Source organism: Sorex araneus, chromosome 9, assembly GCF_027595985.1.
Source record: "Sorex araneus isolate mSorAra2 chromosome 9, mSorAra2.pri, whole genome shotgun sequence".
Classification (NCBI taxonomy): Eukaryota; Metazoa; Chordata; class Mammalia; order Eulipotyphla; family Soricidae; genus Sorex; species Sorex araneus.
Window position 1 is genome coordinate 7,208,271 of NC_073310.1, and position 13,866 is coordinate 7,222,136.

The following is a 13,866-nucleotide window of genomic DNA, read 5'->3' on the forward strand; positions in this document are numbered from 1 at the left end:
CCAGGCCAGGACTCTGAGAACTCGCTCCGCTCCGAGAGGCCTCCTCCCGGCTAAGGGTCCAGGAAGGCGTCGCTGTCTGGAAGTCACCACAGACCCAGGTCTCAAAAGTGAAAACAAGGGGCCGGAGCCATAGTACAGCGGGTAAGGCATTTGCCATCCCTGGCATCCCATATGGTCCCCTGAACACTGCCAGGAGTAATTCCTGGTAATTCCTGAGCACAGAGCCAGGAGTAACCCCTGTGCATCGCTGGATGTGACCCAAAAACCAAAAAAAAAAATAAATAAATAAATAAAAAACACCAAAGAACAACAGTGAAAACAAGACCACGAAGGTGACTAACAATCAAGGAAAGGGAAACTAGACCCTCAAGGAAATGAGGGGAAAGGGAGCAAGATAAGCAGGATAAAAACAGTAAAACGGCTCCACCCACAAGCTCACTCTTCAGCAAAATCAAACAAAACTAAATAAAATGAAATGACTTCTAAAAAATGGCCAAGTGACTAGACAATTCCTTTCAGAGGAATCCTTAGACAGGAGGTGGGCACGCATTCCCCCAAACCACCAGGGAGCTGGGAAAATGCTGAACTCTTGACTTGCCAAAGTCCAAATGATCCAAGTAGACAAGGGAAGCAGAGAAGTAACCTCCAGCAGCAAGAAGGAGTGGCTGATTCCTAAGCCGCACCGTGTATTTCTGCAGCCGTCTCCCACAGGATGTGGTGAATTTGCTGGCAAGTGATTTAAGATTTTTCAGGTGCCTCTGGGCTGGATCAGTAGCATAGCGCTAGGGCGTTCACCTCGCACGCAGCCGGCCCAGGTTCAATTCCTCCATCCCTCTCGGAGAGCCCAGCAAGCTACCGAGAGTATCCCACCTGCACGGCAGAGCCTGGCAAGCTCCCCGTGGCGTATTCGATATGCCAAACACAGTAACAACAAGGGGCTGGATCGGTAGCACAGCGGGTAGGGTGTTTGCCTTCCACGTGGCCCACCCGGGTTCGATTCCCAGCATCCCACAGGGTTCCCTGAGCACGGCCAGGGGTACTTCCTGAGTGCAGAGCCAGGAGTGACCCCTGAGTATCGCCGGGTGTGATCCAAAAAGAAAAAAAAACACACACACAAAAACCCCAGTAACAACAAGTCTCACAATGGAGACGTTACTGGTGCCCGCTCGAGCAAATCGATGAACAACGGATGACAGTGACAGTGGCGGTGAAGGTGCCTCTACTCTGTCAACAGCAGAGCCAAGAAACAGTCCCAGGGGCTCACTGCTTCCCAGCGAAAGCCACTAAGTGAAGGCACTGGCTTTACTGGTGACTACTCAGGACCCTGATCCCCGGGCGCGAGATGGAAGGAATCGCCCCGGATTCTGCGATGAGAAATACCATCTGAGAAAACACATATTGGTGTGCATGTAACTGTCTGGAGCAATGGCACAGCGGGGAGGGTGTTTGCCTTGCACACAGCCGACCCAGGTTCGATCTCCGGCACTACATATAGTTCCCTGAGCACCACCAGGAGTCATTCCTGAGTGCAGAGCCAGGAGTAACCTCTGCGCATCACTGGGTGTGATCCAAAAAGCCAGAAATAAATAAATAAACAAACAAACATCACACAATTCAAAACCACGTTCCCGGGGGCTGGAGAGATAGTACAGTGGGCAGCGTGCTTCCTTGCGTGTGACCGACCCAGGTTTGCTTTCTGGCATTCCACATGGTCCCCCGAGCATCGCCAGGAATGATCCCTGAGTGCAGAGCCAAGATTAACCCCTCAGTTTCGCCAGCGTGGCCCCCAAAGCAAAAACAACCAAAAACAAAACTCCAACATTCCCCAAAGGAAGCAGATAGGAAATCACTCCTGAGAATGACACATCCAAAGGAACTGGACCATTCCAGACATCACGGCCTCCAGGTGAACAGCGCAGGCTGAGGAAGGGCTGACCTGTGAGTGCTCATGGAAGAAACCAAAATCCACCCTCCGACTCAACCTGGACAGCTACTGTCAGGAGAGGGATCGAAGTCATCGTCCCTCCGAGCACCTGGCTCTGTGAACCGGCCAGTCCTGCCTGACGCGGCCCCTCTGCCCACCCCTCCCCCTCTAACGAGCCTCACTCTGCGGGAGATGGGGCTGTGTGGGGTGTGGCTCTCCCCGGTGAGAGGGACAGGGAAGCTACTCTAACAGTCCGTTTCCAGCTGCGTGTTCGGATGAAAACACGTGCTTGTCATGGAGCAGGCAGAACTGGGCCAGACAGGACAGCGGGTAAGGTATTCCTTTTTTTTTTTTTTTTCTACTGACAACTGCACTTTTTTTGTGGGGAGGGGCAGGGTTTGGGCCACACTTGGCAGTGCTCAGGGGACCGGATAGGGTGTCAAGGATGGGACAGGGCTATAGCTTGTTGCCATGAGCACGGCGAGTGTTTTGCCTCCCGTACTCTCTCCGGCCCCTGCCAAACAGCACTTTTCACTGGTGTTACTGTGGCGCTTCCAGCTGCCCATGGGAGCGACCTCTTTGGCTCTGAATTAGCGGAAGCACGGAACTGTGTGGGCCAACCTGGGTGGGCATGGACGGGCGTTAGACAGGGTGGGCAATGCGGGTGGCCGGAGGCTGATGGCTCCCGAGTCCTGATGGTGATTTAGCCACCGTTGCCCAAGTTGGCACGGCTCATGTTTGCTTATGAAAGCAACATTCCTATCATACATAAACCCGATGTCCACTAATTGTTTATTTTTTTGCTTTCTGGGTCACACCCAGTGATGCACAGGGGCTACTCCTGGCTCATGCACTCAAGGAATTACTCCTGGCGGTGCTCAGAGGACCTTATGGGATGCTGGGAATTGAACCCCGGTTGACCGGGTGCAAGGCAAACGCCCTCCCCATTGTGCTATCGCTCCAGCCCTGCCCCCCCATGTCCACTAATTGTAAACAATGTATGTGCACCATTGCCAAGCTAATCAATGCTTGGAAAAATACCACCACTTTCTCCAAGGGAACAATGGGCATCAACTGGCTGGCCTGACGACAGGTGATGTGGAAGGTGTGATGTAACACTGCTTCCGGCAAGTTCCAAGTGGTGCCGGGCACTAGATACGCAGCGAACCACAACGGTGCTGTGAACGGACACGCAGCTCCCCACGGACACGCTGCCTTGAAGCAGACGGCAGGTGAGGAAAGCAGGTTCTGGAGTAAAGCTGTTGCCTGCCTGCCAGCTGCTTGTTTTAATCAACATTGTAACAAAACCACCAAACATTTTCCCAAGGACCTGGATGCCAGAGAGGAAGACCAAGCTTTGAACTTAAGAAGTGATCTCAAGGGGACAAGCTGGTGGGGAGGGGGTGGCTGGTGAGCTTGGCCAGAGAGAAACTGGAGATATTGGTGGTGGGAAATGTACACTGGTGGAGGGATGACCGTTGGAATATGGTATGACTGAAACCTAACTGTCAACAGCTTTGTAACTGTGTACCTCACAGTGATTAAAAAAATTAATGAAACTCAATAAAAAATAAGGTGAAAAAAAAAAAAAAGAAGTGATCTCAAGGGGGCTGGAGCAATAGCACAGCGGGTAGGGCGTTTGCCTTGCACGCGGTAGACCTGGGTTCGATTCCCAGCATCCCATAGGGTCCCCTGAGCACCGCCAGGGGTGATTCCTGAGTGCAGAGCCAGGAGTAACCCCTGTGCATTGCTGGGTGTGACCCAAAAAGAAAAAAAAAAGTGGTCTCACTTTCCCAGGCCTTTTTCTAAAGCTCAACTGTAACATGAAACCTAGCTTTTTCATCCCCAACGCACTTCTGGGGGACTGCCCTGGCCCCGCAGGTAATGCAACCAAGCTTAAGTACTGAGTACTGTTCTCAGTAGAGATCTACACAGGTGGAGGGTTAGACGCAGACAAGCAGGGTCTCTGGTTCACTCGTTCTGCCCGGCCGTTCTTCACGTCCTGACGTGCACCCTCCTGGCGGAGATCACCCCCTTCCAACATGCGCTTCTCCTGCATGCCAAGGCCACGCCACACTGCGGCCCATGATCGGGAAAACAGTCAAAAGATGCATTTCTCATTTGTTTGGGTTTCAAGCCAGACCTGGTGGGGCCGAGGAAAACCCCCAGCTCTGTGCTCAGCGGGAGGCTCAGGAGGTGCTGGGGGACCACGAGGAGCTGGGGAGTGAGTGTCTCTCTCCATGCGCAGAAGGGGCTGGTTGTATTCAGTCTCTCTGGCCAGATCTGCCTTTTTTTTTTTAAGGAAGAGCAAAGTGGAGCTGGCTGGGACGGGGAAAAGAAAGGAATCAGAAGAGACTTGGGGCTAATAATCTTGAGAGTCTGGAAACGCCATTAGGTCTCATCTACTAAAAAAGTTGAAGTTTGCACTGGGAGCCCTAACTGAAAGGGGAGAGAGAAGGAGAGGGAAAGGGAAGGGGGGGGAGAGAAAAGGAGGGAGGGAGAGAGGAGAGAGAAGGGGGGAGAGAGAGACAAGAGGGAGGAGGAGAGGAGAGAGAGAGGAGAAGGGGGAGAGAGATGAGAGGGAGGAGGAGAGAGAAGGGGGAGAGAGATGAGAGGGAGGAGGAGAGGAGAAAGAGAAGGGGGAGAGAGAGACGAGAGGGAGGAGGAGAGGAGAGAGAGAGAGACGAGAGGTTGGAGGAGAGAGAGAGGAGAAGGGGGGAGAGATGAGAGGTTGGAGGAGAGAGAGAGGAGAAGGGGGGGAGAGAGACGAGAGGGAGGAGGAGAGGAGAGAGGAGAGAGCGCGTGAACAAGAGTGCGTGCATGGGTGCGCGTGCACACACTCGTACCAGGAGTAAGAGGATACCAGCGCGGTGACCTGGGCAATAAACGTCGATGTCCATCTGGACCTGAATGTAGAAAGTGACTCCCGGCCAAGGGCGTCCAGCTCCTAACACACACACCTTCTGACCGGGCACAGATTACTGTCACAAAGGCAGGATGTGAGGGGGGAAAAAAGCCACTCAAAATTTCAGTAATTCAATAATTTATTCCTCTAAAAAAGTGTGTAAAAGTATATAGCTCTCATTCACAAGGTATATATGAATGACATTTAAAATGGAGGCCTTTTAGTATTGTTTCTTTTTATCAAAGTCTTTTAGTGTACGGTACCAGCGCTATACTGTAGTTTTTTTTTTTAAAATGAACTTCACATATTTTTGTATCCTTTCAAATTGTTTGCTATATATAAAAGAAGCTCACTGCAAAATGCTTGAAGGAAAAAGGAAACAAAAAGAAATTCAGAACTTCCCAGAAATGTACAGCTTTTACATTTAAAAAAGGCTCTGAAATATACAAGCATGCCGGCCAACCCGCCCCCTCCCTCCCCGCTTCCCCCTTTTAGTTCAAACCTTGGTAAGAGTTCTGATTTCTGCAGAATTTCCAAAATTAAAAATAAAAAGAAAAATAAAATAACTTCTCACTCTGTAGCAAATCCAGGGCTTTTACATTTCAGATTAATTCCGTAAAAAACTCACAAGTAAAATAATGCATATTTAAGGGAAATATTATACAGACTTTCTCACACAGAAGTACATAATAAGATTTTTTAAAATCTATTGCCATTCATTTATTTTTGCACAAAAACGTATAAATATGTCACCAGCTTTTAACTTAAAAAACTTAAATAAAAGACACCAGATGAAAACTACCCTTTGCTGCCTTATTTTTTTTTTAAATTTTTGTAGGGGTTTTTTGTTTTTTGTGTTTTTTTTTTCTTTTTGCTTAGAATTGGGTTTCTAGGGAAGAAAAGCCCCTGCATTAAAAACAGCCCGTTTTTTTTTAAAAAAAATTCAAAATTCTGATGAATTCTGGGAAAAAAGCAACCCCAAAGTGGTAAAAGATTACAAATATCTACTTTACAATTTGTCTTCTCACCAAGATAATTTTATACAAGTTTACAATCTTCATCATCTTATGCTCTTCAAAAGGCCTTGAGAATTTTTCCTTTCTGATTAAGAAAAAATAGCACTGCAATATTTTTAAAGTCAATTTTACACTGTACACATTAGATACAAATGGTTTGATATATCAGATTTTTTTTTAACCTATACATTGCGAAAGACCCCCACCCCACCCCCGCCCTTCGGTTGGTGGGACAGAGAACAAAATTATCATTTACAAGTTATTTCTCTGTTTTCACATTCCCACCACACAATTTTTTAATATAATGTTTTAAACGTTAGATTATTTCAAGAAAAATACTTTTACAAAATCATATCAATTATTACATTTTTCATTTTTTTTCTTTTTTTCTTTTTTTTTTTGTTAACAACCAGGATCTGGAAGTCTCTTGGAAGAACTTTTAAAATTTGCATGATTCTCTCCACAGATGACTGGGGTTCACCTGCCTGTCGGAAGCGAGCCTGGGCGCGCGCCCGCCGCAGACGGGGCACAGAGCACAGAGCGGTTAGCAACGGAGTCTTAGACACCACCCTCTCGGGCCTGGAATGAGGAGTCATAAAATACTTGTTAGCCATTAATGCTTTAAAAAGGCATTTTTTTGTGTGTTTAAATTTTAAAAAGTCCCGCACAAAGGCTCAACTTCAAGTACTAATTTAATGGTTAAATTGTAATATTTATTTGAAATAATATTCCTATGGTCCAGAAAAAAAAATTCACGATATTCGTAGCTGATTTTATGAGCAAACACTTTTGATTGTGATATGTACATGAGTCCCTTTTGAGATCACGGGAGGAGAGACCTGGCTTCCGACAAGAATTCATTAGAAAATATATTTCCATTGTGACGATATAAAACTGACGAAGGGACTTGCCTCCACGGCGCAGGGCGAGCGAGACTGCCGTCGGTATAGAAAAATGGGATCCTTCAGGGCGCGCTGCCGCTCTGAATAGGGGACACGGCAGGGCGCCCGCCCAGTCTGCCGCGAGCCGGCCACGGCCGGGGGCTGTGAGCAGACCACGCGCGAGGCAGGGCCTCCCTGCCCTGCTTTCACTCCTGCTGCAGCCGGGGGCCAGAGGTATGTAGTCGGAGTCCTAGGGTGGGTCTGAGCTGGCTTTCAGCTACTGTACCTGGTCCTTGCGAATTAAAAAAAAAAAAAAAAAATGAAAAGAAAGTCACAAAAATCATACGACGAAACAAGAGGAAATAAATAAACAAAATGAAGATGTCTCCAGACCTTCTGCATCTACACACAGGCGTGACGTCTCGAAGCGCTCGCGCCGCAGAAACCCCGTCGTGCAAGCAGGTACTTGGGCTGGTTCTGATTTTGAGAAGAGTCCCCAGGTTATGGAGTTCGGGTAACCCACAGGCCATACACCAAATAATCAGAGGATTTCATCCGAAGGGCTGATGCACCCTGACTCTAAACAGAGACTGAAGACAGACTCTTGTGCAAAAGGAAACTGTCTTGTCCATTTCCCTCTTCAAAAGAAAAGAAAAACAACCAAAAAAAAAAAGAAAAAGAAAACCAACAAAACCAAAAGCCTTCCTGTGGCCCAGTGGTCTGGGGCGGCGCGCAGCCTAACACTGGCAGAGTCCCTGCGGGTGGAGGTGTCCGGGTCCGTGGGAGAAGTGTCAATGAGTCACTCTGAATGAACACTGCGGAAATGACGAGTGCCTCTGAGACGGAATCACAGGGCGGGACTGTGGAGAGTGGTCTCGAGAAGAGGCGGCGGGAGACTTGCAGAGGGTCGCAGTTCCTGGGACTGAGGTCGCAGGGGGAAGGAACGGAGCCCGAGAGAACAAGTGCTTTTCCATTAGAGTATATTCATGATGGCATTGTACAACTGAGTGAGCACCACGAAGTGGACGGGAAGGCAGGAGGTCCGGTCCTGGGTGGCCGGATTGCACGTGAGCCACGAGAGCGCGTTGTACTGCTCCAAAACGAACCTGCGGGAGAGCACACACGTAAGGGCTTGGCAGACCCACGCGCAGAACCCACCCGCGGCAGACGGATGGGAAGCAGGCCCTGGGTTTCCAAACCAGGAAGTCCAAAAGCAAGTAAGATAACAGAGGATTATCTTTTATATTGACAACTGTTGAAATAAAAATTGTTTTGACATAAGACAAAATCTACTGCGGGAATTAATTTGACTGATTTCTTCTTACTATTTCAACGTGGCTACTAGAAAAATACTAACTGCAAATGTGGCTCAAACTATTTCGAACAGGCCCTTGCTCAAGAAGGCTTCGAGGTCCAAGTTCCGTAGATCAGATTCTTACGTGTAGTTTTCACATCTTGTAAGAGTTAGAAGCCTTCGAAAAGGCTGGCATGGAAGAGCACATGTCCTGCTGAAACGCGTGCTGAGCGGGGATTTCAACCACGAGACTCATGTTCTGCTGGCTGTATTTACACAGCCTGAGTCCGGAAGGGAAGATGCTGATAAAGCTGAGCTTAGAGCCCCGGGGCTCCCTCCCTCAGCCCCCTATTCTGATCCATTTCCGTCGGCATGAAATGAGCAAGGGTGACCGTGTGGGCAAGGAACACAGGGGCATCACCAGCCCCGCACACACAGGGCCACCACTACCCTACTGGGTCCATCACACAGTGCTCTTCCATACACACAAGTAACAGGTGGCAGCTCTTCCATGACCACAACCCCTTGGGAACACAAGAATAAAGCAAGATCACTGCCCGCTGGATGGCCATATCACCTGGGACCAGCTCACCTTAAAACATCAGATGTGGTCTTGGAGTCAAGAGGATGCGGAACCCGCTGAGAATTCCTGGCAGGGAGAAGTTCATCCGTCTGTGCTATAGAAATATGGTGGTGCAGTGAAGCCTGGCGAGAGAGAAGAGACAGTCACTACCCGCCCGCGGAGAGGGAGCCCGCGCCTGCCGGAGATGCCCACGACAGGACTCAGAAGTTGGGGTCTCCGCGTTTATGTCCTTTGATCGGTAATCACCCCAAACTCCAGACCCTAGGGCTGGAAAACAGGTTGGGTTTGGCGTTGCAAACCCAAATGCACTGCAAATGGTTACATGAGGCCTCTCGGGGTCCTGACGCCACCCCAGGAGGCAGCTGGCCAGGCCTGCGGCGGTGTGCTCTCTTGACTACCCAGAAGGTCACAGTTCGTTCCAAAGACTCAATTAGGTTCAGCTTCTTTGGGATAGAGGGGGCGGGTGGGGGAGTGAGGGCTAAAACGACCTCACAGCTGGTGTCATACACTTCTTACTGCCCCCTCACAAAGCCCGGGCGTGAGCTGCTGCGTCCCTGCCTGCCCCGTCCAGACAGTTCCCTCGCTTTCAACCAGCCGCCGCAGCGGGACCTGCTGTATCAAAACTAAGAATAACTCGGAACATACACAATGTGAACGCTTATTTTCCCATCTTCAGATCAATGAGCTGCTACTCCAGCAGTTTCATAAGGCGCTGCTAAGTGTCTCCCAGCATCATGGTTTCTACCCATGAATCTATTGAAATACACTGCTACTACATAACTTAGAAATACATGTAGGATTTAAAACAAAAAATTTTATGAGCAAAAACGATCTCATCCTTGGCAAATGGGAAAACTGCCCACTGGATCCCGCGTCTCTGACAGGACCCCATAACCTTGGGCAACATCCTTGCTTTTTTCTGGTCTGACACAATGTCCTGGTCATTCCCAATATTTCTTTATTCCAGACCTGCCACCTGTCATTTCTTCAACTTCCATCCTTTCTGCTTCTTTTCGGAATATCTGTATTTTAGAACCTCAGTCATGGCAATAGAGGTGCTCATGGCTACTGAGTGTCATTTCTTCTTACGCCTTTTCAGTCGACGGAGTTAATGGCAGAACAGACTTCTCAAGGACCCAGAGAGGGCTCCTAGGGCTGGGGTACGCATCCTGCACACTACAAGTTCAACCTCTGGCACCACCTGACCCCAGGGCCAAGTATGAAACCTTTAGGTCAGTGCTGTGAGGCCCAGTACCACCATGAGTGACTGCAGACCCCTGAGCACTCCTGGGAGTGCCAGCCCTTGGAAAGCGTGTGCTGTTCTGGGGTGTGGAGGGGAAGGGAATAAGTCACTGGTCCACAATGGCAGCCAGTTTCCAAACAAAGATCAAATACTTTCTCTGATTTAATATGCTAAAGTCACTCACTGTCACTGTCTGTCACTGTCATCCCGTTGCTCATCGATTTGCTTAGGCGGGCACCAGTAATGTCTCCATTGTGAGACTTGTTACTGTTTTTGGCATATCGAATATGCCACGGGGAGCTTGCCAGGCTCTGCTGTGCGGGCTCCATACTCTTGGTAGCTTGCCGGGCTCTCCGAGAGGGGCGGAGGAATCGAACCCAGCTCGGCTGTGTGCAAGGCAAACACCCTACCCGCTGTGCTATTGCTCTAGCCCGTTAAAATATGAGAATTGTGGGGACCAGAGCAATAGTACAGCAGGCAGGGAATTTGCCTTGCCCTGGCCGACCCGGGTTTGATCCCCGACATTCCCTATAGTTCTCCCAAACATCACCAGGAATAATTCCGGAATGCAGAGCTAGGTGTGACCCCTGAGCATTGCCAGGGGTGACCCCAATGCCCCCTCCCCACCAAAAAAATATTTATTTTTGATTCAGAGGCCGGAGTGATTATATAGCAGGTAGGACTTCTGTCTCACACACAGCCTGACTTCACCAGCAGGAGTGCGGGGCCAGGGGTAACTTACGGGCACCAATGGGTGAGGCCTGAGAGGGGAAAGAGAGAGAGGGAGGGTGGGAGAGAGAAGAGAGGGGGAAAGAGAGACAGAGAGAAAGAGAGGGAGACAGAGAGGGATGGAGGAAGGGGAGAGAGAAGGGGGAAAAGAGGAAGGGTGAAGGGAGGGAGAGAGATGAAGATGAGAGAGAGAGAGAGAGAGAGAGAGAGAGAGAGAGAGAGAGAGAGAGAGAGAGAGAGAGAGAGAGAGAGAGAGAGAGAGAGAGAGAGATCTGCTGGGCTTAATTGCCCAGACCATCGGGTCCGAGAGGAACGTCGGTGCATCCTGCAGACCACGTCACAGCACTGCACGTGGCGCCTGAGTCTGTCAAGGACGAGCCGGACCCCCGCACAGATAATCCGACCAGAGCAAATTTTAATGCTACAACCCCAAACTCACCTTCAGGAAGAGGGGACACTGGTTTTGAGCCTGAGGACAGGATGACCAGAACCACTGGGGGAGATTCTCAGCTTTGGCAGTGGACACGAAATACCCAAGGGCCAAAGGCTGCTGCTTCAGCTCCTCAGGAGCTTCCCGAGAGAGAAGACGCTCGCCCTGGCTCTGAAAGACAAAGCCCACGGCCCCGTCAGAGCCCACCCTGCGCGGCATGCGGACGCAGCTCACACGGAGCCGGCGGGAGGCCCTGAGCTGTGCTCCAGACACGGATCTTCCAGAGAGCACCGCGCGGGCGAGAGGTACCAGCAAGGCTGCCACCAGCTGAGCACGGTCCATCTGTTCAGATCTCTCGTCTGCAGCACACACGGTTTCTCCCAGCGTTGCTAGGAAGCGAGCTGAGAGCCGAGTGCGGATCCGCCTCCACCCCCGAGAGGCCCTGGAGTGTCTCCGCGCCCAGGGCTCGCCTGGCACGACTGGGCCCCGGCAGCAGTGCGCCCGCCCTCCCCTGCAGGGGCCTCACTGTCTGCGCGTGGCACTTCCCTCACCCTGGGGTCTTCCTGCCAGTTTCCGGACCTGAGCCCGTCCTGCACGTGCACGCCAAGAGGAAGTATCCCCGTTTCCTAAGGTTTCTGTCTCAGGGGGAAAGAGGGTCCCCAGCTACTGCCACAGTCACTACTGACTTTGTGACAAATGAAACTCTTTCTTCTGTGGCAAGGCCTTGGCCGGGTGTCGGAGTGCTTAATGGCTTGGAGAGAGGGGATGCCAGAGTCTCTGGGGCCGGGGGCCCAGGTGTTGAGCACAGAAACGGGCAGGATCGGAACCAAGCTGCTTGGAAGACGCCAGGCAACTGCGGACGTCAGGGCATGAGGCGCCAACAGGCACGGGCCAGCTGTTTCCTATTAAAACTAATGCAGCCCTTCAAGTCCTAATTCTTTGTTAATAAATAAACTGGATTACAACAATGGGCCCTGGGAGGTAGTTGCTCTTATTCCCACTTCACAGATAAGGTCACCAAGGCTGAGAAGGCAGAAGAGGCTTGCCCCGAGCCACAGAGCTAGTAAGGTGTGACTCGAACCACCATCAGAGTGGTTGGGCCGTCTGCTCAGAGAACTCACATTAATCCTAGAGTAAAACTATCCCATGTAAAAGTGTGTTTCTGGATCACAACAATCTCCAATGAGCCAATAAATTGTCATTAGCTGGCAAGTGACCGTGAAAGAAATGAAGACATCTGAAACCCCTATTCCGGCAGGGGTCTGGGGGTGGGCGGCATGTGACAGCCGTCTCCTGAGCCATCTGCTTTGTGACTACAGTTCTGCATCTTCCTTCTCTTTCACTGATGTCCACCTGACGGAGACCTACGACCTCTGAGTGCACCTCTGGAGGGGAGAGGGGCGGCCCGCATGCTCTGATCTGGGGACATCAGGCAGCCCCTGCCCGTGTCTTAACCTCTCCACTTATGACTTCACCACGAGACAGGGCCCGGGAGCGAGGACCAGGCTAGGAGACACTCCCCGGTTCCCTTGGCACCACTGGGCCTTTCTAGTGCTGCAGGCCCCCGACACGTTCCTGGGGACAGCTGCAGAGCACACTGCCGGGGGATGCCCACTGCACTGACTGGGCTGCTCAAACACCACTGGGAGTGGCCCCAGGCTCCCCAGCACCGCTTGGGAGTCCCCTTCAACCCCCTCCCCCGCCTGCCCCCCAAAATACCCCAAAAAACTCAATACAATTGTAAGCAAGCAGCACCTAGCTTTGAAACAATTTCTCATGAGCACAAGTTATGGCCAAACCCTTTAACTCCTCAATGTTCTGTTAAACCACCGCTGGGGATATTTAAAGATGAAACTAGCTATAAGCTCCGGTCTTTGCCCTTAATACTCTGGCATTAACCGCGGCATCCCTCCCGGATCAGCCTGCGGGGGGCCTTCCATTCCTGCAGGCCGCTCAGAGAAGACGGGGGGGGGGGGGGGGGGCACGACACAAGCAGGTTGGGCGCTTCTCAGGGTAACTGGTGGCCAGCAAGGGCTCTTCAGTAAGAACACTCTCTGCGCAAGCTAACTGAGCAGCACGGAGGAATGAGCATCCAAAAAGCCGCACATTTGGCACAAGTAAATAAACAGATAACTGGGAAGCGGCAACAACCAAAACCTTTTCCTTCCCCCCTAAGAAAAACAGCCATTGTACGAAACCTGTGCGGCTGTAACAGGCTGCTCCTCTGACAAAGCACAACAGCAATAATGGCCTGTTTCTTTCAAATTCCTGTTTTTATATGAAAATGAAACTGAGAATCACTTTCCCACATTTACTTCTCTCTCACTGGGGGGAGGCCCCTGGGCAGGCGTGGAGAGAGGGACGGTCTCACTCCTACAGGCCACTCTCATGTGGGCGCAGACGGGCTGGGACACGGGTCGTGCGGCGCCCTTACCCGGCTGTGCTGGAAGTGAGAGCCCACGCCGATGCCAGGGGAGCCCGGGGAGGGCACGGGGGACGAGTTGGGAGAGGAGTGGAGGTTCCCCGTTATCAAGATGCGAATGTCATTGTCCATATCGTCCGGGAATGGAAGGTCAAACATGTCATCTAGAAGAGGGGTGGGCGGAGAAAACACAACGTTAAAAAATACCTGTTTCCTCTTTTTAATCATGATTTTTTACTTCCCCTTCAGTGTATCACTATCACTGTCATCCCACTGTTCATCGATTTGCTTGAGCGGGCACCAATAATGTCTCCAGTGTGAGACTTGTTATGTTTCTGGCATATCGAAATATCTTACTGGCTGATGATTGCAGTGTTAACACCTTAAGAGTTAACTGTGTGCACTGGGTGCTAATCACTCAAGTGACTGAATTCATGCT

General features: G+C 50.8%; 1 protein-coding gene across 3 annotated transcripts in view; it reads right to left on the reverse strand.

The window, feature by feature from the left end:
- Positions 1–4,919: 4,919 nt before the first annotated feature.
- The window catches only part of MED13L (mediator complex subunit 13L), a 282,240-nt gene continuing 273,293 nt past the window's right edge, over positions 4,920–13,866 (reverse strand). For 2 of the 3 annotated variants that reach the window (XM_055147001.1, XM_055147000.1), the window contains exons 28-31: positions 13,440–13,591; positions 11,015–11,176; positions 8,613–8,725; positions 4,920–7,832 (exon numbers count right to left, since the gene is read on the reverse strand). In XM_055147001.1, coding sequence (XP_055002976.1) covers positions 7,700–7,832; positions 8,613–8,725; positions 11,015–11,176; positions 13,440–13,591 — 560 coding nt within the window. In that variant the 3' untranslated portion in view covers positions 4,920–7,699. The remainder of the gene's footprint in view (positions 7,833–8,612; positions 8,726–11,014; positions 11,177–13,439; positions 13,592–13,866) is intronic. The other variant, XR_008631414.1, reaches the window with a different exon arrangement.